Source organism: Octopus sinensis, linkage group LG18, assembly GCF_006345805.1.
Source record: "Octopus sinensis linkage group LG18, ASM634580v1, whole genome shotgun sequence".
In the NCBI taxonomy this organism is placed as follows: domain Eukaryota; kingdom Metazoa; phylum Mollusca; class Cephalopoda; order Octopoda; family Octopodidae; genus Octopus; species Octopus sinensis.
Window position 1 is genome coordinate 40,423,104 of NC_043014.1, and position 26,753 is coordinate 40,449,856.

The following is a 26,753-nucleotide window of genomic DNA, read 5'->3' on the forward strand; positions in this document are numbered from 1 at the left end:
ATAGTGCGTGTGTTTTTATTGGCTAAACTGGCAAAATGACCATTCCTAAATACAACAATATCTGTTTCAACACACGATTTCACATCAAAAATCTTGCAAAACAAATATATAAATTTAATAATTATTGATATCGTTATAGTTAAACAATGATTAATTAATGTGTGCAGGAAGCAGGGAGGCTTAAAATTTATGAGATGTGGTTAACCATTTTGGAAACTAACATGAGTATTTAACTCGGAGCATATCACCATTAGCTGGACCTCATATATTCTTGTCCTCACTGGAAAAGCACAATGGTTGCATTGTAGGGATTACAGACGATAATTTTTTGCTGACAGGGAAAACCTTTAATTTGTATTCACATGTTTTGAGTGTATTATTTGGCAGAGAGCCATGAATGAAAAGCAGTTTTTGCACTGGTACCCTTTGAAAAATTTAGATTCATATGAGGTACTTCGTTCTTTATGCTCAGCTTACAAAGTGTGTTGTACTTGGTTTGTTTAATGCAGGGGAACACATTTGGATTGTTTTGGATGGACCTGTAGATGCTATTTGGATAGAGAACCTTAACTCGGTACTAGATGACAACCGGACATTAACATTGGCAAATGGAGATCGTATATCAATGGCACCGAATACAAAGATCATATTTGAACCACATAATATTGATAATGCTTCTCCAGCCACTGTGTCCCGTAATGGCATGGTTTATATGAGTAGCTCAGGACTGAATTGGAAGCCCATTCTTCAGGTATATTCTCAAATTCTTTGTTTAAGCATTTATAAAATCTCACCCTCAGGTACACTCACATAAACACATTTATGTTCACCTGTATTATATATACTGATGCAGCCATTGTCATCTTCATCATCATCATTTTCCTTGTCATCATCATTTAATGTCTGTTTTCGATGCTGGCATGGGTTGAATGGTTTGACAGGAGCTAGCTGGGCGGAAAACTGCACGAAGTTTCACTGTCTGTTTTGGATGAGGAAAGCGAGAGAGAGAATAAATTATATAAGGCGAACAAGACAACTTTTGGGACAGAATTTGGCGAGCTGGCAGAATTGTTAGCACGCCGAGTGAAATGCGTAGCCGTATTTCATCTGCCGCTACAGTCTGAGTTCAAATTCCGCCAAGGTTGACTTTACCTTTCATCCTTTCGGGGTCAATAAATTAAGTACCAGTTACGCACTGGGGTTGATCTAATCGACTTAATCCCTTTGTCTGTCCTTGTTTGTCCCCTCTATGTTTAGCCCCTTGTGGGCAATAAAGAAATAAGAATTTAAGAATGTTGATATTTTATGAAAAGAATATGGAAATAGAGAAAAGATTAACGAAAACAAAAGGTTTGATAAGAGTAAAAGTGGAACACGACATGTTTGAACCAAGCGTTAGAGCGGTGTTAGTGGAAAAAGAAAAAAACATTTAAAGATAAGATTAAAATATGTCATATATATATTCGCTATGATAATTTGACCAACGTGATTGGGATGGAGGACATAATTGAATATATAACTGATAGATAAATAGAACGATTACAAACTGTATTACAAAATGTATAAAGAACTGTAAAATGAAACTGTGAGCTTGGGGGACTTGTAAGCCATTCCCTTTCCCATTGCCCATAACTCATATCATATCCATTATTTTTTATATGTACCCCAAATTTTGTATTGTTTGTATGTAATTGTAATGTCCATTCTATATTCAGGCTACATGCCTATAATAAAGAGAAAACTGTCTGTTTTGGCATGGTTTTTATGGCTGGATGCCCTTCCTAACACCAACCATCTTACAGAGTGGACCATTCTATGAAGTATATACTGCTACTAGTAGTTTCACCATAGATTTTAAAACCGAATCAATGATTGGGAAATGTGAAACTAGTGACTTGTCATAAAGACATGCCAACTTGTACCATATGAATTGATATCCCGTGAAACCATCAGAAAATTATTGCGATCATGGAACTATTTGAAGTTATGTGTTAGCCCATGCATTGACTATATTAATATATACATTTATATACATTTTATTCTACAATTGTATTGAATACCCTTTTTGAACACTTTTGTTCATATAATTTCATTTATAATATATATATATATATCTCCTCATCTCCTCATTCTACATTGAGTGAAAAACGGGATGGACGCTTCGATTTTGTTTTGGTGCCTCGCTCTGTCGTACGCGACTATGAGGATTTGCATCCCCAACGTAATTCATCTTTTTCCCAAACTTATAATGTAATACATGTCCTTGGAGTAGTAATTGTACGCGGCTGAAGAAGGCTATTGACATACAAATTACATCAATTATGCATTGATATAAACCATCTAATAAAAGCCAGAAGTATATGTACCGCTAAATCCTTTGCATTATGTTTTTTTTTGATAAATATACTCTATCACCTACACCACTAAATGGCATATACAGGTGCTTACAATTATCAAGTATTCACCCTGAATTTTTTGTACCCAATTTTTTATATATATATATATATATATATATACAATAAATCTATGTGTGTGTGTATGTGTGTGTACTTCCTATATATAAAGTGGTGCAATTCCTATATATATATAATCAGATTTATTAGAGTGTTGGACAAAGTGCTTCGTGGAACATGTTCCAGCTTTGGGCATTTTGAGTTCAAATCTTATTCAGGTCAGCTTTGCTTTTCATTTTACCTCTGTTGGTAAAACAAAATGCCAGACAAGAAGCAGGATTGATTTAATGAACTAGCCCTCTCCCAGAGGTGGAGCCAGGCTCTAAAGTTTGGAGGAGGGAGCATTTAAAAAAAATGTACCATAACACATACAAAATAATTTTAATTCATTTCTCTTATACTCTTTGCTCTCTTTTTACTCTTTTACTTGTTTCAGTCATTTGACTGTGGCCATGCTGGAGAACCACCTATAGTTGAGCAAATCGACCCCAGGACTTATTGTTTTGAAGCCTAGTTCTTATTCTATCGGTCTCTTTTGCTGAACTGCTGAGTTACGGGGATGTAAACACACCAGCATCGGTTGTCAAGCGATGTTGGGGGGACAAGCACAGACACACAAACATATACACACACATACATGTGTATATATATACATATATATGATGGGCTTCTTTCAGTTTCCGTCTACCAAATCCACTCTCAAGGCTTTGGTCAACCCAAGGCTATAGTAGAAGACACTTGCTCAAGGTGCCACACAGTGGGAATGAACCCGGAACCATGTGGTTGGTAAGCAAGCTACTTACCACACAGCCACTCCTGTGCCTATATTGTGAAATTTTCCATTAGTTATAATATACGTAGTTGTAGTCAACATTCATTAATTTCATGAGTCAATATCAATATAGGTGTGATGAGAAGACAGTCCCAAAACACAGGGTCAAATTAAGTAATGACTTCAGAAAGTTCTCCCAAGGCCATGCAATTAACAAAAAAAAAAATAACTCCAAACAAACCAAGATTTGAATTTTATCACACAAGTGAACTAAAGAGTTAAAAAATTTGCTGAAAAGGCACCAATGTTGAGAAATGAGCTCAGGTGGGGTGGTCGCTTGCCTTGCTCCCTATTAACTATGCCACTGTCCCACCCCATTAAATTTTGGCCTTGTGTCTAAATCAGAAACTGTTGTTATTGTTCTTGTTTTGGTACTTTACATTTTGAGTTCAAGCCCTGCCAAGGTCAACTTCACCATTCATGTTAATTTCATTAGCAAGTTGTTTCATTCATTGGATCAACTGGAATATTAGGTTAATACTCCTCTGGATAGAAGAGGTCAAGAGCTACTTGTGGAATTTGAAGCCATATATCTTGTCATGTTTACAGATGTATGTTCAAGTCCCATGTCATAACCAATGGAGCGCCAGCATAACTGCAAACACAGCATTTGTTTTGAGATTCACTACTCTTTAAAAGGCGCATGGCTCAGTGGTTAGAGCGTCGAGCTTACGATCGTGAGGTTGTGAGCTCGAATCCCGGACCGGGCTGCGTGTTGTGTTCTTGAGCAAGGCACTTTATTTCACGTTGCTCCAGTTCACTCAGCTGTAGAAATTAGTTGCGACATCACTGGTGCGAAGCTGTATCGACCTTTGTCTTTCCCTTGGATAACACTGGTGGCATGGAGAGGGGAGGCTGGTATGCATGGGCGACTGCTGGTCTTCCATAAACAACCTTGCCCGGACTTGTGTCTAGGAGGGTAACTTTCTAGGTGCAATCCCATGGTCATTCATGACCGAAGGGGGTCTTTTACTCTTTAAAAAATATCCCATTTGTTTTTATTTTCTATTGATTAAATATATGCTTTACATATGTCCACTGTGATATAATGCTTAATTGTTAATTTTTTTTCTTCACACATCCAGGGATGGCTAAATCACAGACCTTTGCAAGAAGCTACGATAATTATGAATCTTTTTGAAGAAAGTTTCCCCGTAGTGTTTAACTATTCTATTCAGAATTTTGTTTTCAAAATGGACATTTTGGAAGTTTTTATCATATCTCAGGTAGTTATGCCTATTATTTTATATTCTAAGGTGGTGAGCTGACAGAATCGTCAGCATGCTGGAGAAAATGCTTCATGGTATTTCTTCCATAGAAGGCGGCGAGCTGGCAGAAACGTTAGCACGTCAGGCGAAATGCTAAGCGGTATTTCGTCTGCCGCTACATTCTGAGTTCAAATTCCGCCGAGGTCGACTTTGCCTTTCATCCTTTTGGGGTCGAGTAAATAAGTACCAGTTATGCACTGGGGTCGACTTAATCCGTTTGTCTGTCCTTGTTTGTTCTCTCTGTGTTTAGCCCATTGTGGATAGTAAAGAAATAGGTATTTCTTCCAGCATTATGTCCTGAGTTCAAATTATGCTTAGGTCTCTTTTAATAATACATAATATTATTAAAATTAATAATAATGTGTATAAAATGTTATGTCAACACAACATTATCAAGGCAATCCAAATTAGTGAAATTCTAACTGAACTTCTAAAAAAATTTTAGCTGTTAAAATCGCTAACAAAAAGAAACGCCAAACTAAATTTAACTTTAGACATTCATTAATTCAACCAAGAGCAAAGTCATTGAATTTACTTTATAAAAATAAGATATGAAAAATACCATACTAATTCGATATTTTTCGACAGTTTGAAATCTACATAGAAAAAAAAACATAATGTAAAAAATGAGTATATTTTTCTACTAAAATTGATAATGTTACTGGATGTCTAAAGAACAAAAACTGCAGGCAAGAATTCTGCGTTATGCTTAATAGATAACTAAAGAATAAAAACTACAGATAATAATTCTATGTAATTCTTAATTGAAACTTAGATACTTTACATTGCAATTATTAATTACCTATTTATTTATTTAATATAATAAAACCTTACATGGGGTTAACCTTGTTATATAATAACTGAAAAATGTCCAACATGCCCATTAAAATCTCCCGCCACAAAGATGAGGTCATTGCCACTCGTCTTTGAGGTAGCCTGTAGAAGGGTATCATAAAAGTGGTCCTTCTAATCATTTGGTAGCCCTGCATGTGGGGCATAGGTGGAGATAATTGTAGCTGTGCTGTTCTGCAGGACTAGCCTGAGCTTAAGCTCTCTATCGCATACTCTAACAACGTGTATGACTGTATCCACCCATTTGTCCACAAGGCGTATGCCTACACCACCTACGCCATCCATGTTACCTTGCCAGAAGACTTTATACCTATGTGCCTTTGCCTATGAGGACCCTAATTGAAGCTCCTCTCCATCTTACCTCTTGTATGCAGCATGCATCAACCTGTCTCCTTTCAAGCATCTCTACAATCTCACTTCAGTGTGCCAACATTGACAGTGCCAACTTGTAAACTCGGAAGGGAGTGCGGGATAGGTCTTGGGGAGGAGAGATGTTATTCAGTGCTTGAAAAGAAGAGGGAGGTTGTTGTGTTCGTTTTTTTAGGCATGCTTCATCTGTTCTCTCTTCTGACCTGACAACATTCAAACATTCAAGCATGTTAAGATTGATGCCCCTACTGGAGGTAGGAGCCGGTGTTAGCAGTGTTGTAAGCATAAGCATTATGGTCATCGAATGATGTAAATTTAAGTGGTGTAGCAAAATATGGATATTCCTATGTTAGATTAGGAGGGAGTCAGCTAAAACTGGTTGTGTTTGTCCAGGAAGAGGGGAATTGCAGGTATGATGGAGGGTACTACTAGCAGAGGAGAGTTCGGACTGAGAGAGAGTAAAGAAGCTCATCCCTGCATACACACAAGCGCACTCACACGCAGGAACAAGTGCACACGGACAACAGTTGAATATCCTTCTCCTTCACTTGATAAGGCCAAAGAAAATTCCTGGGTAGTTGCTGGTATGTTTCCAGACGGAACAAAAATGAAACGAAAGATAGCTGGTTAAATAGGTGGGCAGATAACCTATTTCTTTACTACCCACAAGGGGCTAAACACAGAGGGGACAAACAAGGACAGACAAACGGATTAAGTTGTTTACATCGACCCCAGTGCATAACCGGTACTTAATTTATCGACGCCGAAATGATGAAAAGCAAAGTCGACCTCGGCGGAATTTAAACTCAGAATGTAACGGCATGCGAAATACGGCTACGCATTTCGCCCAACGTGCTAACATTTCTGCCTGCTCGCAGATAACCTGGTTGCTTTTGTCCCAGTAGAGAGATAGAGAAAGAGAGAGTGCAGGTAATACAGGGAACTGCACCAGTGAGGAGGGGGAAATGAGAGAAGTTTGTTTGTCATTATCAGCAAAGTAGCTTTCTCACTGATCATTTGAAATTTCCTTTCTGTGTTATTAACCTTATAACTAGCACCGTGTAACACGCAGAGAAATTGGACTTTTACAGTAAAAAATAATTTATCTATTAAATTTATCTGCTTATATATTATCTGTAAGGATGTATATTGAATTTGTCTACTTATAGACAATGAGAAATGAGCTTACGATCGTGAGGTTGTGAGCTCGAATCCCAGACCGGGCTGCGTCTTGTGTTCTGGAGCAAGACACTTTATTTCACGTTGCTCCAGTTCACTCGTCTGTAGAAAGGAGTTGCGACGTCACAGGTGCCAAGCTGTATTGGCCCTTGCCTTTCCCTTGGACAACATCGGTGATGTGGAGAGGGGAGGCCGGTATGTATGGGCGACTGCTGGTCTTCCATAAAACAACCTTGCCCAGACTTGTGCCTCAGAGGGTAACTCTCTAGGTGCAAACCCATAGTCAGTGTCTGACTGAAGGGGGTCACCATCACCATATTATGTGTAAGGATGTATATTGAAGTAATGTGATATGTCATTCCTACTTGTTTAATTGTCGCAGTAAAAGACTTAGTCATATCATTGATGTCAAGGAATTGTTGACCAATCTTCAAAATTAGTGTTTTAGACAGAATGATTGATAAATTATAGTAAATTAACAACAGTATTATTTTCATAAAATAACTTTTAAATTTCGTTTTTGGATTTGGTTAGCAAGATTCTTTATATGAGTTTGTGTGTTGAAGCTTATTCTGTTGTATCTGGGGAGAGTCGTTTTGTTTTTGTGCCTTATAATCTAACACACTCACCGGTAAAATTTCCACGTATTTCTTATTTTTATTTTCCTAAAATTTTCAATAGTCTTGACTCTAGGAAAGTAAAAATAAGAAACAAGTGGAAAATTTATAAGGCGCAAAAAGAAAATGACTCTCCCCAGACACAATAGAATAACTTTTAAATATTTTATTGTAATTCTTCAGTGCAGTTCTTTATCACGTATATTCTTCTTTATCTTATATTCTACTTATTATCTAATTATTTTAGTTTCCTATTCTATTTATTCTTCTTTATTTTATGTCTCACTTATCTATATCAATGTACTTTAAATAATCATGGAAAACTGCGTATGATTATTTTCGTCCTTTTGAACATCATGATCCTGATCACGATCATCTATGTCATCATCATCGTTGTGTGGAGGCACATGGCCTAGTGGTTAGAGCAGCAGACTTGTGGTCGAGGGATCGTGGGTTCGAATCTCAGACCGGGCGATGTGTGTGTTTATGAGCGAAACACCTAAGCTCCACACAGCTCCGGCAGAAGTTAATGGCGAAACTTCTGCTGACTCTTTCGCCACAACTTTCTCTCACTCTTTCCTCCTGCATCTTGCAGCTCACCTGCGACGGACCAGCATCCCATCCAGGTGGGGGAATCTATACGCCAAGAAACCGGGAAACCGGCCCTTATGAGCCGGGCATGGCTCGAGAAGGAACAAACAATAAATCATCATCGTTAAGTTTAATAGTAATTTTTTCATGTCTGCATGGGTCAGATGGAATCTGTGGAAGCAGATTTTTCTATAGCTGGATGTTCATCTTGTCACCAAATGTCACTTGAAAGTTAATATTATGAAAAGCACCATCCGAATCGTGGCCAATGCCAGCGCCACCTTGACTAGCTTCCGTGCCGGTGGCACATAAAATTCACCAATCCGATTGTGGCCGTTGCCAGCCTCACCTGGCACCTGTGCCGGTGGCACGTAAAAAGCACCCACTACACTCACGGAGTGGTTGGCATTAGGAAGGGCATCCAGCTGTAGAAACACTGCCAAATCAGACTGGAGGCTGGTGCAGCCTCCTGGCTTCCCAGACCCCAGTCGAACCATCCAATCCATGCTAGCATGGAAAATGGACGTTAAACAATGATGATGATGATGATGATGATGCTGTTGGGAAGAACATCCAAGTATGCAAAAAAAGGGCCAAAACAGACACTGGAGCTTGATGCAGTCCTTGATCCTGTCAAACTGTCCAACCCATGCCAGCATGGAAAATGGACAGTGAATGATGATGATGATGACAAGTTGGTAGAAGAGAAATTTGTTCCACTTCTTGTTCTTCCTTCATTTGTTAATTCTGTTTAATCAATTTCTACACTTGTCCAGCTCATTTGATGCATCAGAGATCTTGTAACCCCCTTTTTTTTCTTTTAGGCAACGAAACTTCTCTCTGGTCTTATTCCTGCCAAAGACGAAAAAGACCCCCAAATAAAAGAACATTATGCTCATCTTTATATATTTACTTTGTTGTGGAGCATCGGTGCTTTCTTGGAGTTGGACGATCGAGTTAAACTGGAACAATTTCTACGTACATTACCAAATGTCAGCAGTTATTTACCTAAGATTGATGAAAGTTCTGAGTCAACAATTTTTGATTATATGGTAGCTGCTGACGGTAAGACATACATTGTTATTTTGTTATATTGCATTATGCTGGATTATGATTTGATAATTTTGGTAAGTCCACATTACTCTGTAAGAAGCATTAGGCTGATTTCCCAATTTCTCTGGCATGTATACAGTCAAGGCCAAAAGTTTGGAACATTTAAAAAAAAATTTAAATTGTTATGAGGAGTGGCTGTGTGGTTAGTAGCTTGTTTACAAACCACATGGTTCTGGGTTTAGTCCCACTGCGTGGCACTTTGGGCAATATATAGCCTCAAGCCAACCAAAGCCTTGCGAGTGGATTTGGTAGACGGAAACTGAAAGAATCCCGTCATATATATATGTATATGTATATATATATAATAAATATTAGGGAATAAATCCAAATTTACAGGGAAAAAATCAGATTTAGGATTGAATCCAATTTTATTGTAAAATAATATATATATATATATACACAATACATATAAAGGGTGAAATATAATTAATTTAATAAAATCAATAAATTTCACCTAGTTGTCTTTTGGTATGGAAAGGACCATATTCGGTAAAAATTTATATTATTATAATAAAGGGTTTTTTGCAACAAGTTGCTTAAACCACATATTGAGCAAAAACACCTAAAAGCTCCACGAGGCTCCGGCAGGGGGTGGTGATCCCTGCTGTACTCTTTCACCACAACTTTCTCTCACTCTTTCTTCTGTTGGCCTGCTCGCTTAGCCAGCGGGGTGGCGTCATTTGAAGGCTATAACAATGCGAACGCATTGTGACCAGCGATGTGTAACTACATCTGATAGCCTGGTCGGTCACGGTGATATATATACACATATACTGGCACCCTTACGGCTTGACGAGTCTTCTCAAGCACAAGATATTACCAAAGGTCTTTGTCACTAGTCATTGCCTCTTATATAAATGATATTGATATAAAGCTTTTATTTTATTATCTTAAATAAACTGCATAAATATATCCAAACTGTTTTTATACTTGTTTCTTGACTAAATTTCTGACTTTTCAGGTTCATGGGTACATTGGAATAACCTCGTTAAAGAATATCATTATCCCAAACACGAGACACCTGAGTATGCATCAATTTTAGTACCAATGGTAGACAATGTGAGAACAGATTACCTGTTAAGTACCATTGCCAAACAGGGCAAAGCAGTTATGTTGATTGGTGAACAAGGAACTGCGAAAACAGTTATGATAAATGCATTTCTAAGAAAATACAATCCTGAACATCACGTCGCTAAAGCTTTAAACTTTTCTTCAGCAACAACGCCTCTCATGTTCCAGGTATCTGCCCGATTGTTTTTTAATTATCCATATTTTTGTTTGTTTTTTTATATTAAATCTATATATATATTAAATCTATATATATATTAAATCTATATAGGTGCAGGAGTGACTGTGTGGTAAGTAGCTTGCTAACCAACCACATGGTTCCGGGTTCAGTCCCACTGCGTGGCATCTGGGGCAAGTGTCTTTTGCTATAGCCCCGGACCGACCAATGCCTTGTGAGTGGATTTGGTAGACGGAAACTGAAAGAAGCCTGTCGTATATATGTATACATATATATGAAATCAGAACAAATCAAATCAAATCAAATCAAAACAAATCAAAATAGATGAACATCAATGGAATTGTATCTTTGTGGTACCAGTGCCGGTGGCACACAAGAAAACCATCCGAACGTGGCCGTAGCCAGTACCGCACCGACTGGCCTCCATGCTGTGGGCATGTAACAAACACCATCCGATCGTGGCCGTTCACCAGCCTCATCTGGCACCTGTGCCGGTGGCACATAAAAACACCATCCGAAGACCCGGCAAGACTAGTCAGGCCATAACCTGTGGCCCCTACCTGGGACGTAGTCAGTCCACCTGTGCATACCTTCCTTCTTGTGACACTTGTGAAGACCTGTTGAGGCAAGTGAAAATCAAAACAAATCAAAATAGATGAACATCAATGGGATTTGTATCTTTGTGGTACCAGTGCCGGTGGCACGTGGCACACAAGAAAACCATCTGAACGTGGCCGTAGCCAGTACCGCATCGACTGGCCTCCGTGCTGTGGGCACGTAACAAACACCATCCGATCGTGGCCGTTTGCCAGCCTCATCTGGCACCTGTGTCGGTGGCACATAAAAACACCATCCGAGCGTGGCCGTCTGCCAGCCTCGTCTGGCACCTGTGTCGGTGGCACATAAAAAACACCATCCGAGCGTGGCCGTTTGCCAGCCTCGTCTGGCACCTGTGTCGGTGGCACATAAAATCACCCACTACACTCTCAGAGTGGTTGGCGTTAGGAAGGGCATCCAGCTGTAGAAACACTGCCAGATCTGACTGAACTGGTGCAGCTTTCGGGCTCCCCAGACCCCAGTTGAACCGTCCAACCCATGCTAGCATGGAAAGCGGACGTTAAATGATGATGATGATGATGATGATGTGTGTGTGTTTGTGTGTATATGTTTGTGTGTCTGTGTTTGTCCCCCCCAACATCGCTTGACAACCGATGCTGGTGTGTTTACGTCCCTGTCACTTAGCGGTTCGGCAAAAGAGACTAATAGAATAAGTACTGGGCTTACAAAAGAATAAGTCCCGGGGTTGATTTGCTCGACTAAAGGCGGTGCTCCAGCATGGCCGCACTCAAATGACTGAAACAAGTAAAAGAGTAAAAGAGTAAAGAGAGAGAGTAAAGAGATGTATATAAATTTTTATATGAAATTATTTTACTCTTTACTCTTTTACTTGTTTCAGTCATTTGACTGCGGCCATGCTGGAGCACCGCCTTTAATCGTGCAACTCGACCCCGGGACTTATTCTTTTGTAAGCCCAGTACTTATTCTATCAGTCTCTTTTGCCGAACCGCTAAGTAACGGGGACATAAACACACCAGCATCGGTTGTCAAGCAATGCTAGGGGGACAAATACAGACACACAAACATACACATACATGCATATATATATACATATATACGATGGGCTTCTTTCAGTTTCCGTCTACCAAATCCACTCACAAGGCTTTGGCCGGCCCGAGGCTATAGTAGAAGACACTTGCCCAGGGTGCCACGCAGTGGGACTGAACCCGGAACCATGTGGTTGGTAGACAAGCTACTTACTTTTGTTTCATTATATCACAAAAATGTCAGTGTTTCTCTTTCCCAAGGATATTGATGTGTGTAGGTGTAGATGTAAATGGAAACAGGAAATTTGGGAAGATGTAAAATAAATAGCAAGCATTTCACAACTTAAAAACTATGTAACATCAGTTATGAGACACACTAGAAGAATGTAGGTGCCATAAATATATATATATATGTGTGTGTATGTCAGTGTGTGCATTTGTGTGTTCATATATGTATATGTATATATATATATATATATATATCATCATCATCATCATCGTTTAATGTCCGTTTTCTATGTAGGGATAGGTTGGACAGTTTGACTGAGGTCTGGAGAGCCAGTGGCTGCAACAGGCTCCAATCTGATCTGGTAATGTTTCTACAGCTGGATGCCCTTCCTAACGCCGACCACTCCGAGAGTATAGTGGATGCTTTTTAAGTGCCACGTTTGGATGATGCTTTTACGGGCCACTGGCACGGGAGCCACTCAGTGGTGGGGAGGGGGCCACTGGCCACAGCTACAATATTGGTTTTACTTGACTCATCAAGTCTTCTCAAGCATATCATATAGCCTGACGCATCCGGGGTATTCTCAACAGGGTCTTCTCAATCACAGCATATCTCCAAAGGTCCCAGTCTCCTGTCATTGTCTTTTATTTTCCTAAAATTTTCATTGCGTCTTGCAACCTTTTCAATAGTCTTGACTCTGTCCATTATTTACACTATGTTCCCTTTTGTTTGTTTGCGGACATGTGTGTGGGTCAGTGTGTGTGTGTGTGTGCCTGCACGAAAAGAAAATGACCCTCCCCAGACACAACAGAATATGTTTCAACACACGAACTCATATAAAAAATCTTGCAAACCAAATCCCAAAACGAAATAGTTCTATTTTTTTATGTCAGATTTGTCTGTGATTTCTCCATGATACAATTTCTTTTCTTGATTTCATGGGTTGCATTCCATAAGTATTCTCACCACCATTGCATTAGGGTACTGATTTATTTTCAGTTGCTTTGTTTGTTTAAGATAACTTTCGTTGAAGAGCACTTAACCTAAGAGATAGCTTTAATACCATGATATAGATTCATAACCTATTACATTAGAGTTACTACTGATGGTAAGATTGATAATTGAACTACTGTCAACAAACATCAAACACCACTGCTAATAATTATTATGCTGAATTATTATAATTATGCCAAGTCAATGAGTGCACTTAATTGGCTATTATACATGACTGCTATTCCCGGCAGTGCATTGTGTCCTTGAGCAAGACAATTTATTTCACGTTGCTCCAGTCCACTCACCTGGCAAAAGTGAGTAGTACCTGTATTTCAAAGGGCCAGCCTTGTTACACTCTGTGTCATGCTGAATCTCCTTGTAAACTACGTTAAGGGTACACATATTTGTGGAGTGCTCAACCACTTACACGTTAATTTAATGAGCAAGCTATTCCGTTGATTGTATCAGCTGGGACCCTCGTCGTTGCAACCGACAGTGTGTTCCTTTATGCATGACTGCTAATATTATATTAACAAGGCATGGTGGCGAGCTGGTAGAATCATTAGCACATCAGGAAAATCTCCACCAGTATTTAGTCCATCTTTACATCCTGATTTCAAATTCTGTCAAGGTCTACTTTGTCTTTCATCATTTTGGGGTTGAATAAGTACCATTTGAATACTGGAATCGATGTAACTGACTTGCCCTTCCCCTAAAATTGTTGGCCTTGTGCCAAAAATTTGAAGCCAATATTTAAGGCGGTAAGCTGGGCAAAATGTTTTTGCAACATTTAGTCCATCTTTACATTCTGAGTTCAAATCCACCGAGGCCTACTTTGCTTTTCATCCTTTCGGGGCCAATAAAATATGTAGCTGTTGAGCACTTGGGTTGATGTAATCGATTTGTTCCTTCCCCTGAAATTACTGGTTTTATACCAAAATCTGAAGCCAATATTTTATTAACAGGGTAAAGTGGCAAGCTGGCAGAATCATTAGCACACCAGCCAAAATACATTCTGAGTTCAAATTCCACTGAGGTCTACTTTGCCTTTTTTTCATCATTATTATTACATTGACCCAGTCCTCAACTGGTACTTGTTTTATCGAACCCGAAAGGATGAAAGGATAAGTCAACTTCGGTGGAACCCAATAATTATAATACTGCTTTCTAACATAAACAAAATTCTTCAGCGAAGTGGACAATTAGTTAAACCAACGCAAATATATGTAAGAAATAATTATGATAATGCTTTCTAACATAAACACAGGTACATGATTTTGTGGGGAAGTGGATAGTTAATTAAATTGACATAACTATGTAACAAATAATTATAGTAATCCTTTCTACTATGAGCGTGGAGGTGCAATGGCCTAGTGGTTAGGGCCGCGGACTCGTGGTCGGAGGATCGCGGTTTCGATTCCCAGACCGGCTGTTGTGTGTGTTTATTGAGTGAAAACACCTAAAAGCTCCACGAGGCTCCGGCAGGGGTTGGTGGTGACCCCTGTTGTACTCTTTTGCCACAACTTTCTCTCACTCTCTCTTCCTGTTTCTTGAGTAACGCTGCGATGGACTGGCGTCCCGTCCAACTGGGGGGACCACATATACAACAGAAACCGGGAAACCGGGCCCATGAGTCTTGCTAGGCTTGAAAAGGCTGACGTTTATCGTTTTTCTACTATAAGCACAAGGCCAGAAATTTTGGTGGAAGTGGATATTTGATTACGTCACCACTATTGCTACTCGCTTTTTATCGTCCCCAAAGGGATAAAGAGCAGAGTCGAACTTAATGGAATTTGAACTGAGATTGTAAAGATGGACGAAATGCCACTAAGAATTTTGCTCACAGTACTTATTTGAACCCAGAATGAAGACATATTACTAAATACTACTACCACCTCCATTTAAGCATAACCATAATAATGTAGTTTTGGTGGGATCTGTATAGATCTGGTCCACTCATTCCATTTCTCTCTAGGGGTCTTTGGCCATTGAAGTTATAGCAGGGGTCTACCTCTTACTGATCTAGTGGGGCAGAAACAACTAAGGCCATGTTCCTTGTCACATAGAGAGACAGAGTGGACTAAACAGAAAAGGAGGAAACATGTGGATGGAAGAGTTGCTGAAGAGGTCACAGGTGTGTGACGAAAGATTTCCAGATTATAATGGACATAAGATAAAATAAGAACAATTATATATAGTGCATGTATTTATTTGGCAAGTAAAAAAGTAAAAATGACCATCCCAAAATATAACAACATATCATCATTATTTAACATCCGCTTTCCATGCTAGCATGGGTTGAACGATTTGACTGAGGTCTGGTGAACCAGATGGCTGCACAAGACTCCAGTCTGATCTGGCAGAGTTTCTACAGCTGGATGCCCTTCCTAACACTGAGAGTGTAGTGGGTGCTTTTACGTGCCACCAGCACGAGAGTCAGTCAGGCGGTACTGGCAACGGCTATGCTCAAATAGTGCTTTTTATGTGCCACCTGCACAGAAGCCAGTCCAGCGGCACTGGCAACGACCTTGCTTGAATGTTTTTTCATGTGCCACCAGCACACGTGCCAGTAAGGCGACGCAGGTAATGATCACGCTTGAATGGTGCTTTTTATGTGCCACTGGCACGGAGGCCAGTTTGTTGCTCTGGCAATGATCACACTCGTATGGTACTCTTAATGCTCCACTAGCATGGATGCCAGTCATTGAATTTGATTTCAATTTCAAACGTATATTTAAGGGAATACATTGACCCTTGCTGTGGTACTGCAACTAACTCTGCCATTCTACAGGTTATAACCGTTATTATTATAAACACTGCAAACAGATTTAATGTCCAAACAACTACTACTGCATAAACATTGGTGCTGTCACTACTACTACTACTACTACTGCTGCTGCTGCTACTACTACTACTGTTGCTGCTGCTGCTGCTACTACTACTACTACTGCTGCTACCACTACTGCTGCTGCTGCTGCTACTACTGCTTCTGCTGCTACTACTACTACTGCTTCTGCTGCTACTACTACTACTGCTTCTGCTGCTGCTACTACTGCTGCTGCTGCTGCTGCTGCTGCTGCTGCTACTACTACTACTACTACTACTACTACTACTACTACTACTACTACTACTAAGTTTTCTGATATGTTCACAGTTATATAGCGGCACAACAATCAATGAAACTATTCTTTTTTTTCCCGACCAACAATTTTTCTTTTTAACGTTTAACATTTTTTCCATGTATTTGCAGAAATCAATAGAAAGCTATGTGGATAAACGAGTGGGTAACACCTATGGACCCACGGCGGGGAAGAAGATGAGTGTCTTCATTGATGACATTAACATGCCAGTGGTGAATGAATGGGGAGACCAAGTGGCCAATGAAATCGTGCGTCAACTCATAGAAATGAATGGTTATTATAGTCTAGAGAAGCCTGGTGACTTTATAAACATTACAGATATACAGGTTATTATTATTATTACTATTATTATTATTACTATTATTATTATTACTAATATTATTATTATTATTATTGAGTGAGAGAGCAGTGCATGCCACCAGAGTGACACTGGGGTAAAATATACAAAGCCCAGCATACTCGTCATGACTACCCATCTGATAAGGGTACACTAGGCACATGCATCACAATCATATGTGCGCGACATGGTGATCTCATATCAAAATAAACAGCGCATGACCTTGCAGATGAGGACCAGTTAGAACTTTCTTCTGCTTGAGTAACCCATCCCACTCAAAAGGTCCCTGAATAAAGGTTGTTTAAGGATGTTAAACCAGCAATATACAGAAAAACAGTGCCAGAACAGGTGCTGGTGTTATAATTAGCCAGTGAGCTTCTTAAAAAAAATATATATTAACCACAGAAGCATATTTTAAAACACACATATTTATTCTTTTATTCTTTTATATGTTTCAGTCCAATGACTGTGGCCATGCTGGGGCATCGCCATTCATTTATATGAACTTTATTTTCACTAACGACAGCATTGTTTCTCTTGAACTCTAGCTTTATATTTTATTAAAACAAAATTAATTGATTTTAATTTTACCACTAAAATAAAGATTAAGAATATGCTTAATAAATCTATTTTGAAATATTTTTTTTAACATTTTCTATTGCTTAGTTCTTGGCATCTATGATACATCCTGGTGGAGGCAGGAATGACATTCCACAGCGCCTAAAGAGGCATTTTGCAATTTTTAATTGCACTTTACCATCTAATACATCAATAGACAAAATCTTCTCAACAATTGGTTTGGGTCATTACTGCAAAGAAAGAGGTTTTGCAGCAGATATCATAGAAATGGTTCAAAAACTTATTCCTCTTACAAGACGATTATGGCAGCTAACAAAGGTATGTATTGCCGTTGCTGTTGTTGTTGTTGTTGTTGTTAAGCAACAAGACAGGTAAGGGTGATTAGGTGATGGTCTAGGGCTTAAGGGCGGGAGACCCCAGACCTTGGAAAAAAAAAAACTTTGGTCGTCTTGTTGTAGTTGAGGGCTCTTTGTTGATGCCTGACACCAGTGGGAGGTGGCCCACGAAGTCGCTGGAAATGGAGATCTCCGGGTTCAAATTCTTGGATGGCTGCTGTTGCTGTTGTTTCCGTGATATAATTAGTAAATTACTTAATGGAATGGAGAGTTGCTGCTAATTACATGCATGTGCATATGCATCCATACATGCATATATATTTGTGTGTGTGTGCATGTACACACACACACACACACACTGGCCTGTCTGCTTAGCCAGTGGTGTGGTATCATTTGAAAGCTACAACAATGCAAGGATGCATATTGTGACCAGCTGTATATAACAACATCTGATAGTGTTTGGTCAATATAGTGATATATACATAGGTTATTTAAGCTGATCCAGTGGCCTGTTATTTTGGCAGTTTCCTGATTTGTAGCTGGTTCCTTAGACAAATCAAAGACAGATGACTGGATATAGAAAACAAATCACTCCACATAGTCATGTACATGTATATGAGTGTGTATATTGTCACAATTGGGCAGCAAATCTTATATCAAGTTCTCAGATTTCAGTGATAGTAAAAAAACGATGAAGATGCTCCAGTGCTTATATTCAAAGTGTTGTCAGCTGGTATGTTAGGGCAGATCTGCATTCATGAGGACAGGAACAGAAAACTTCACTGCTACAGTTAAGGTAGGTGCTTCAGTGGAGAGAGATCTGTAGAAGATCCCTTTCTCAGCCAAGCACAGCCAACACCTCCGACTACTGTTAATGTAAAGTTTACACTTTTCTTGTATCCTCCACTTGTCTTAATGTGTAGTATTTTCCCTCAATAGCTATATATACCTTGCTAGAGATGTGACATTTTGCCTCTCCTTGATGTTAAATGAGGAATTATGGTTATTGAATCTGGTTCTGAAGGGACTTGCTGTCATGCCTACATGTTTTTGTACATCTGTCACTCTACTTGGATCCTTTGGTGCCACCTTTGCTTTATATACATTTTCTATATTGCCGACCAAGAACCCACTGGCTTGACACCATCAAGAGTGATACCAGAATGGACATAGCCAATCTGAAAGAAGCGGCCCAGGATAGAACTGACTGGAGGACACTGATCCAATGAGTGACCGAGAGTCGACTTCGACTGAGCAGATAGAGAGAGAGATATTGCAATGGCCATTAACTTGATATGTGGTTACATCTCTATATGAATTCTGCCACAGCCTAAATATGTGTGGATAAAACATAGCAGAAATATAAAATACTATGACAAACAGATATCAGACCATCCAAAAGGAGGAGAAATATGAAGTTAACATAATGTATAAAAAAACCCAATCTTTTTGTAAATATAAATTCATAAAATAACGACTACTAAAATACTTCATTCATAAACAGGTAAAAATGCTACCAACACCTGCAAAATTTCATTACATTTTTAACTTGAGAGACTTGTCCAGAATCTGGCAGGGAATGATCAATGTTGAGTCATCTGTCATCAATTCTACCAAATTATTGCTTGGTTTATGGAAACACGAATGTAGTCGTGTTATCTCTGACAGGTAAGAAAGCTAGTTGTTCTTTATTTACTCTTATTTTATTTCTGTTATGATTTCAGTCATTAGACTGTGGCCAGGCTGGGATATCACCTTCAGGGTTGATACCCCAGCATGGCCACAATAATTTAAATCTGCTACTTATTTTATTGAACACTGTTCCAGAGGAATTACAACAGTGTTTAGTGGTCTGCTACCACAACAGCTCCTTTATAGGATCCAGTTAGCTCAAGACATCTTTATAGGATCCAGTTAGCTCAGACCTCTTCTGTTTTGACGTGGTGGGGCCCCCTTCCTTTCAGAGGTATCTTCAGCTCTGGTGTTGGGTGCACATCTTCTTTCTTCTGTTCCCTGGCCTCTTTGATGTATCGTCAGCGAGTGTCAGCCAGTGACTGACTGACTTGTCAAATTATTCCCTTTAAATACCTGCCGCTAGGCTCCAGCTGGCAGCCCCAGCAAGTTGTCACGTGACACTGTCTCACCTTGACTGGCTAGTGAAGGCGCATAGTCTTAGACCGCGCATTCTCTAAACGACCGTCACCTGTCAGTCAGCGAAGCTCTTTGTCAGGCTTAGTGTCTTGAGATCGGCATTCAACATTTTGTTCTTTACATCTAACGTTTTTTGCTTCATGTAAAAAGGAGCTAGTTACCAATCCATTGTTTTCTTTGTGGTAAGAATGGCAAAGCGGCTATTCTAACTTTGGTGATGGTTGTGGAGAAAGTAGAACAGGAGATTAGGAAGAGAAGTTTCAAATCAATTTTATTCTTCTATAAGATATTCATCTACTCTTTTAAGTAGCAACTTAAGTGGGAAATGATGGAAGAATGAGAGAGAGAAGTTTTGCTCTTGTGTAAGTTTTATAGATGTAGTTAAGGCATGCTTCAGTTGGTTAAAGACTTTAGTCATTTAGTTTTATCTAGAAGTTGGATCAGTGAGTAATATTTACCCAGAGTGGAAAACAGTTGGGATTTTGAAGGGTGTTGCAGCTGTTAATTGGCCTTTCTTAGGTGCAGAGGAAATCTATTTCATTTACCCACTATATATTTATGCTGACTTTCTCTCTCTTCCCCCCCTCTCTCTCTATATATATATATACATATATACATATATACATATATATATATATACATATATACATATATATATATATATAATATATATATATATATATATATATATATATATATATATATATACATATACATACATAGATACATATATATATATATATATATATATATACACACACACACACACACACGTGTGTGTGTGTATGTAGAGAGATTTTATGAGTAGATGTCAGCATGAAGAACGGATGTTAAATTATGATGATAATGATGTATTCTTTTATTCTTTTACACGTTTCAGTCATTTGACTGTGGCCATGCTGGAACACTGCCTTTAGTTGAATAAATTGACCCCAGGACTTATTCTTTTGTAAGCCTAGTACTTATTCTATCGGTCTCTTTTGACGAACTGTTAAGTAATGAGGACGTAAACACACCATCATTGGTTGTTAAGCTATGGTGAGGGGACAAACACAGACACACAAACATATACATACATACACACACATATACGTACACACACACACACCACACACACACACACACACACATATATATATATATATATATATATATATATATATATATATATATATATAACTAGCAGTATCGCCCGGCGTTGCTCGGGTTTGTAAAGGAAATAACTATAAAGCATTTTTAGAGAGTTATAGCCAAAAAATAGCAAAAAAATGGGGAAAAAAATGATGGTAAAGTTTTTTTTGATAGTTAAAAAGGTCGAGTTGCGTCTGTGGTTTGTGTTTCTGATAGTCGACCCCATGTCGAATTTATCGATCTTTTTCAGAACTGGGGGAACTTTTCAAAATTTTCGCTGCGTTAGTTTTGAATTATGACATTGGGCTATGTGTGTGTCAAGTTTCATCAGAATCGGTTGAAAGCCGTGGTCAGAGTGAGGGTACAACCAAACAGACACACAGAAACACACACAGACAAACTGCCGTTTATATAGAGAGAGATGTATATATAGTAGTAACAGGAAAGAAGGAATTTCGATTATCCCCACGTGGTGAGTTGTAATATATATAAGAAATTAAAAAAGAAAAATACATATAAGAAATTAAAATTATGTAAAGTGTGTGTATTTTCCTTTTTTAATTTCTTTATATATATATACGATGGGCTTCTTTCAGTTTCCATCTACCAAATCCACTCACAAAACATTGGTTGGCTTGAGGCTATATAGATGACACTTGCCTGCCCAAGGTGCCACGCAGTAGGACTGAACCCAGAACCATGTGGTTAGTAAGCAAGCTACTAACCACACAACCACTCCTGCACCTATATGCATGCATCTGCGTGTGTGTGTATGTGTGATGTGTGTATGTATCTCTTGAATTTTACTGGTTTCAGCCAGTGGCCTTTCACCATGATTGGGTTTCTTTTCTGTACTGTTCCTGGTGAAGTCACAAGCTGGATGGAACTGCTCTTCTTTGTTGCCTCCTGCTTCAAAGTGGGTCCATCTGATATTTCAGATAAAAATTTGTCCAGATGCTCTTTGATGACCTTGCAAATCTACACCTTGAAAATCTCTAAGATCATTTGGCAGAATGTTGAGTAGTTGTGGACCCCTAAAACCCAAGCTGTTACAGTATTGGCTCCTTATTTTGAGATGGAGAAGGCAGGATCTTTGATACTATACAGTGCATTCCTGTTCTGTGGTTGGTTTTGCTTTCAGTTCCAAAGTTAGGAGCTAGACCTTCCAAGATCTTCCATATGTATATCATTGCATATCTTTCACACCTTCCTTCTAGGGAGTAGAGCTTCAATTCCTTTATCCTCTCCCAGTAGTTCATCTGTTCCACTGAGTCAATCTTTGTGTAGTGGCATTAAATTGCCTGAAGTTCTGCTATCAATTGGCTATCTACTTAAATAATTAACTAAGCAAACAATCAATTAGTTAATAGGTTAAATAGTCAACCAATTGAGAAATAAATAATGGAAGAAGTAAAATAGAACCAGTGCATCTGTCTATTATATAATTTATTTCTTTATTGCCCATGGGGGGGGGCTAAACATAGGGGGGACAAACATGGACACAGTGATTAAGGTGATGACATCGGCCCCAGTGCGTAACTGGTACTTATTTAATTGACTCCGAAAGGATGAAAGGCAAAGTCAACCTCGGTGGAATTTGAACTCAGAATGTAGCGGCAGACGAAATACTGCTAAGCATTTTGTCCGGTGTGCTAAGGATTCTGCCTGCTTGTCACCCCGTCTATTATATTATTGGCATATTGACTTGCCCAAAATACAACAAAATATGTTTCAACACAGGAGTTTACATTATGAATCTTGCAAACCAATTACAAAAAACTAGAAAGTGAAATAATAATCTCTTTTGATTTTGTCTAGGTTTGTGTTACCTGCTGATATTAAGTGGTACGAGAAAACAACGGAGCGTGTTGTTTTGGAGGACCTTGGACATGAATACCGTGAACAAATCCAGAAGACTCACTATTTTACAGATTTCCTCAGGTATCTAAAGACATTTTTTAACAAGAATTTATGAATTTTAATAAGATTTATGCTTTTAACACATTTTATTTTAATATGAGGGAGACTCAGAAATTATATGCACTCTTGCTTTTACAATGCATTTACACAAAAGCAGGGGATAAACAATATGTCATTTTTCTATATAGTCTTCTTCCTTTTCGATGCATTTGGTCCAGTAGTCCACAAGCTTGTGTATCCCCTTCAAGAAGTTTTGCAGTTGGTCATGTAGCCATTTATGCACCGCTTCCTTCACATCTTCATCTGTTGGGAATTGAATACTCTTTGTTCTTCTTTGGTTCACATTGCTTGTGGAGCGGCCATACTTACCCTGTAAAGCCAGAAAGAAAAATTGCATGATCAGGCTCAAACGTCGACCATGTATCCCCAATAGTACCAACTGTAAGCACACATGTCTCCGGACGTAGTGTTGCATGCTTACCTTTCTATGAACGCCACCATCCCTGAACCAAAACAATGGAATTCCACACTTCATAGTATACTGCTATCTTAGCTCGCTCTTGAACAGTCAAGTGGTTGGCCATCTGGAAAATAAGAAATAAGACAATAAGAAATCCCCATTAGTGTTGTCTGTTTAGAAAATGTTTTCATCATGACTTCAGTGATACTAAAAATTCTATAAACAATTTCTAATGCCTATTTACTATCCACCCACTCTGCATATGTCACAACAGTCTTACATTCATACACACAACATGCATATATACATGCATATATATATATATATATATATATATATATATATACCAAATATATACGTTTTATTTATTATTTTGCACATTACTTAATCATCGTTATATGTTTTATCTTATATTTAATCTTTCTATAATATGTAATTTTTTTAAATGGTATAATTTAATTTTTCATTATTGAATTGATAAAAGGTGGGGTTTTTTCTAATTTTTATATATATATATATTATATTTTGTGAAATTTGATTTAGTATTTCTAAATTGAATTTTTCCCTGTAAGTCTGGAATAATATTCCTTCATATTATTATTATTATTATTATTATTATTATTATTATTATTATATATATATATATATATATATATATATCATCATTTATTTATTTATTTATTTATTTATTATTCACCTTGCTCAGAACCTGCTCCTTGTGTAGATCTGAAATATATTATGGACTGTGCATTTAGTGCAGTATGCATTTCCTGATTAGCCTCGGGGTTCTTGATATACTCAGTTGGGTACAGTTAATTGTATACATAACCTGAATATATTCCTGCCTGTACTCGCATATATATTCTTTCATTTTTGTTGTGTATGCATTTTCTCGACCTAAACTGGTGCCTTATCATTTAAGTACCTGATTCACTCAAATCCTGTTCTATTATATATGTATAATATATATATATATATATATATATATATATATCAAAATAAGCAACAAGGATATCCAGATATCCTTGTTGCTTATTTTGATTGTAATCACCCCATTTTGAATTATATGGATAATACCATACCAAATTCTGGTGCCTTTAACTTAAGTACCATATTCAACTGAATCTAAATTTTACTGATATGTATATATATATATATATATATATACACATACACACACAGACACAATGTGTTTGTGTATCTCATGCAACATGGTTAAATTTATAGTAAGATAACAGGATAATGCTTTTAGAAGGAGAGATTATGAAAGGTAAAGATGAAAGAAAATAAAAGAAAATGAAACAAAATAAAATGCAATAAAAGGTACTTAGAGTACAAGGCGGTACAAGGAGGTTTAATTTTCTGTAATAGGTTTATGGATATAAATGTTTTTAAGGCTCATGGATATAAAAGTTTATGGATATAGAAATTTATGTAATCATTGACTTGAAAGCTCTCACAAAATAAGCTACAACTCTCAGCAAAAGGCTCTTTCCAGGTCACACACCATATGAAGGGTAAACTATCTGTCTTTCTATCTACCTATCAAACTATCTACCTATCTATCCATCTAGCTATTGATCTATCTATCTGTCCGTCTGTCTATATATCAACCTATCTATCTGCCCGTCTGTTTATTTGTCTACCTATCTACTTGCTATATCTACTTCTATATCCATAAACTTTTATATCCATGAAACCTTTAAAACAATTGTAGCCATACAACTATTCAAGAAAATTCAAATTCCTTATACCTCCTCCTTGTACTCAACAACATTTTATTGTATTTTTTTTTTCTTTAATTTGCTTTCATCTTCCTTCTTTACCTTTCCTCTCCTCTCCTACTGATGGTGTAATACACTTATCTATACTTTGTGTTTGTTTGTGTGTGTGTATGTGTTTGTCACCATGATAGGTCATTAGCCACTACACACATTTTTTTCTCTCCTTGTCTTTTTCTGTGTTCCTTTCTGTAGAAGAGCGTAGGCTCGAAACGTAAAAGACTTTTTCTATTCCTGAACGTTATACTAATACATCTGTTTGTTTTGTACACCACCTGTCTTTGTCTTTTGTTTTTTTACGTAAACTCTCCCTATATATATTAATGTGACCGCGTGTGTACCGTTGGCGATTTTTTTCCTCTGTCTTCCCATCTCTGGATCTTTCCTTCTCCTATGTTTCCGATGAAGAGCTCTGCTCGAAACATTAAACCCTCCTTCTTCCCTTCCTTCCTGGGTGTCCAATAATACTATATTTGTACCACGTCCTCGCGTTGTTGTGTTTTCTCTTTGTGTTTTCATGTTTGGATTAACTTTATATATATATATATATATATATATATATATATATGCTTGGTGATGCAATAAGAAAATAGAACTTCAAAACATAAGTGTCTATTTTTTTATTAATAATCTCTTTATAATCTCAAAAGTTACAGAGTGACTCAAGGGCTGAGAATTTCATGCATTGGCACTTACAAAGTTTGATATGTGCATTAGTATTTGTCAAATTTGAAATATATTGGGTCATCCCATAAATAACACGGTTTTTTAATACTCCTTTTATTTTTCAAAATTAAGATAAACAAAGTTGTTTTTTAAATCTAAAATATACTCTCCTTCATTTTCTAAAATGCTTTTCCATCTATCAGGTAGACTTGCACGGTCCCTCTTCCAAAATTCACTTGTCCCTGATGAAAAATACTCCTCCAGTACTTTTCTAACCTCATCTGTAGAATTCATATTTTTTCTGTCCAAATGATTTTGAAGACTGTGAAATAAATGATAATTATACGGGACAATGTCCAGTGAATATCGTGGGTGCTGCATTGTTTCCCATTCAAATCCACTCACAAGTCTTTGGTTGGCCTGAAGCTCTAGTAGAAGACACTTGCCCAAGGCACCACACAGTGGAACTGAACCTTGAACCATGTGGTTAGAAAGCAAACTTCTTACCACTCAAACTATTGCAATTTTATTAAATGTAACAAATTGTCCACCCCTTTCTCACAAGACCCCAACCAACTGGAAAGTAGGGAAAATATATTCTCGAATCTCACTATGAGAAATTCTGACCACGTAATCTGTAGGTTTCATCCATGAATGTAGATTTTCAGAGTTTATTCTTAATACGGTATACATTTCTTGCAGAAGTACAATTTGGTCAGTTATAATAATTTTAATCTTTTTTTCACTATTTTTAATCTTTTTGTCCAGTAAGTAACATCACAACACCAGTAACAATTTCATCTCTTTCAATGAAGAATTTCACTTAAAACTGTAAACTTATCTGGCTTCCTCTCAGTATAATGATTTTTGTTTGTTTGTTTTTTTTTTGTTTTTTTTTTGGGGGGGG

General features: G+C 37.9%; 1 protein-coding gene across 1 annotated transcript in view; it reads left to right on the forward strand.

The window, feature by feature from the left end:
• The window catches only part of LOC115221252 (dynein heavy chain 5, axonemal-like), a 275,949-nt gene that overhangs the window by 156,108 nt on the left and 93,088 nt on the right, over positions 1 to 26,753 (forward strand). The window contains exons 35-42 of the mRNA XM_036510602.1: positions 510 to 751; positions 4,371 to 4,511; positions 8,986 to 9,226; positions 10,236 to 10,513; positions 16,597 to 16,812; positions 17,490 to 17,720; positions 19,242 to 19,405; positions 22,838 to 22,960. Coding sequence (XP_036366495.1) covers positions 510 to 751; positions 4,371 to 4,511; positions 8,986 to 9,226; positions 10,236 to 10,513; positions 16,597 to 16,812; positions 17,490 to 17,720; positions 19,242 to 19,405; positions 22,838 to 22,960 — 1,636 coding nt within the window. The remainder of the gene's footprint in view (positions 1 to 509; positions 752 to 4,370; positions 4,512 to 8,985; positions 9,227 to 10,235; positions 10,514 to 16,596; positions 16,813 to 17,489; positions 17,721 to 19,241; positions 19,406 to 22,837; positions 22,961 to 26,753) is intronic.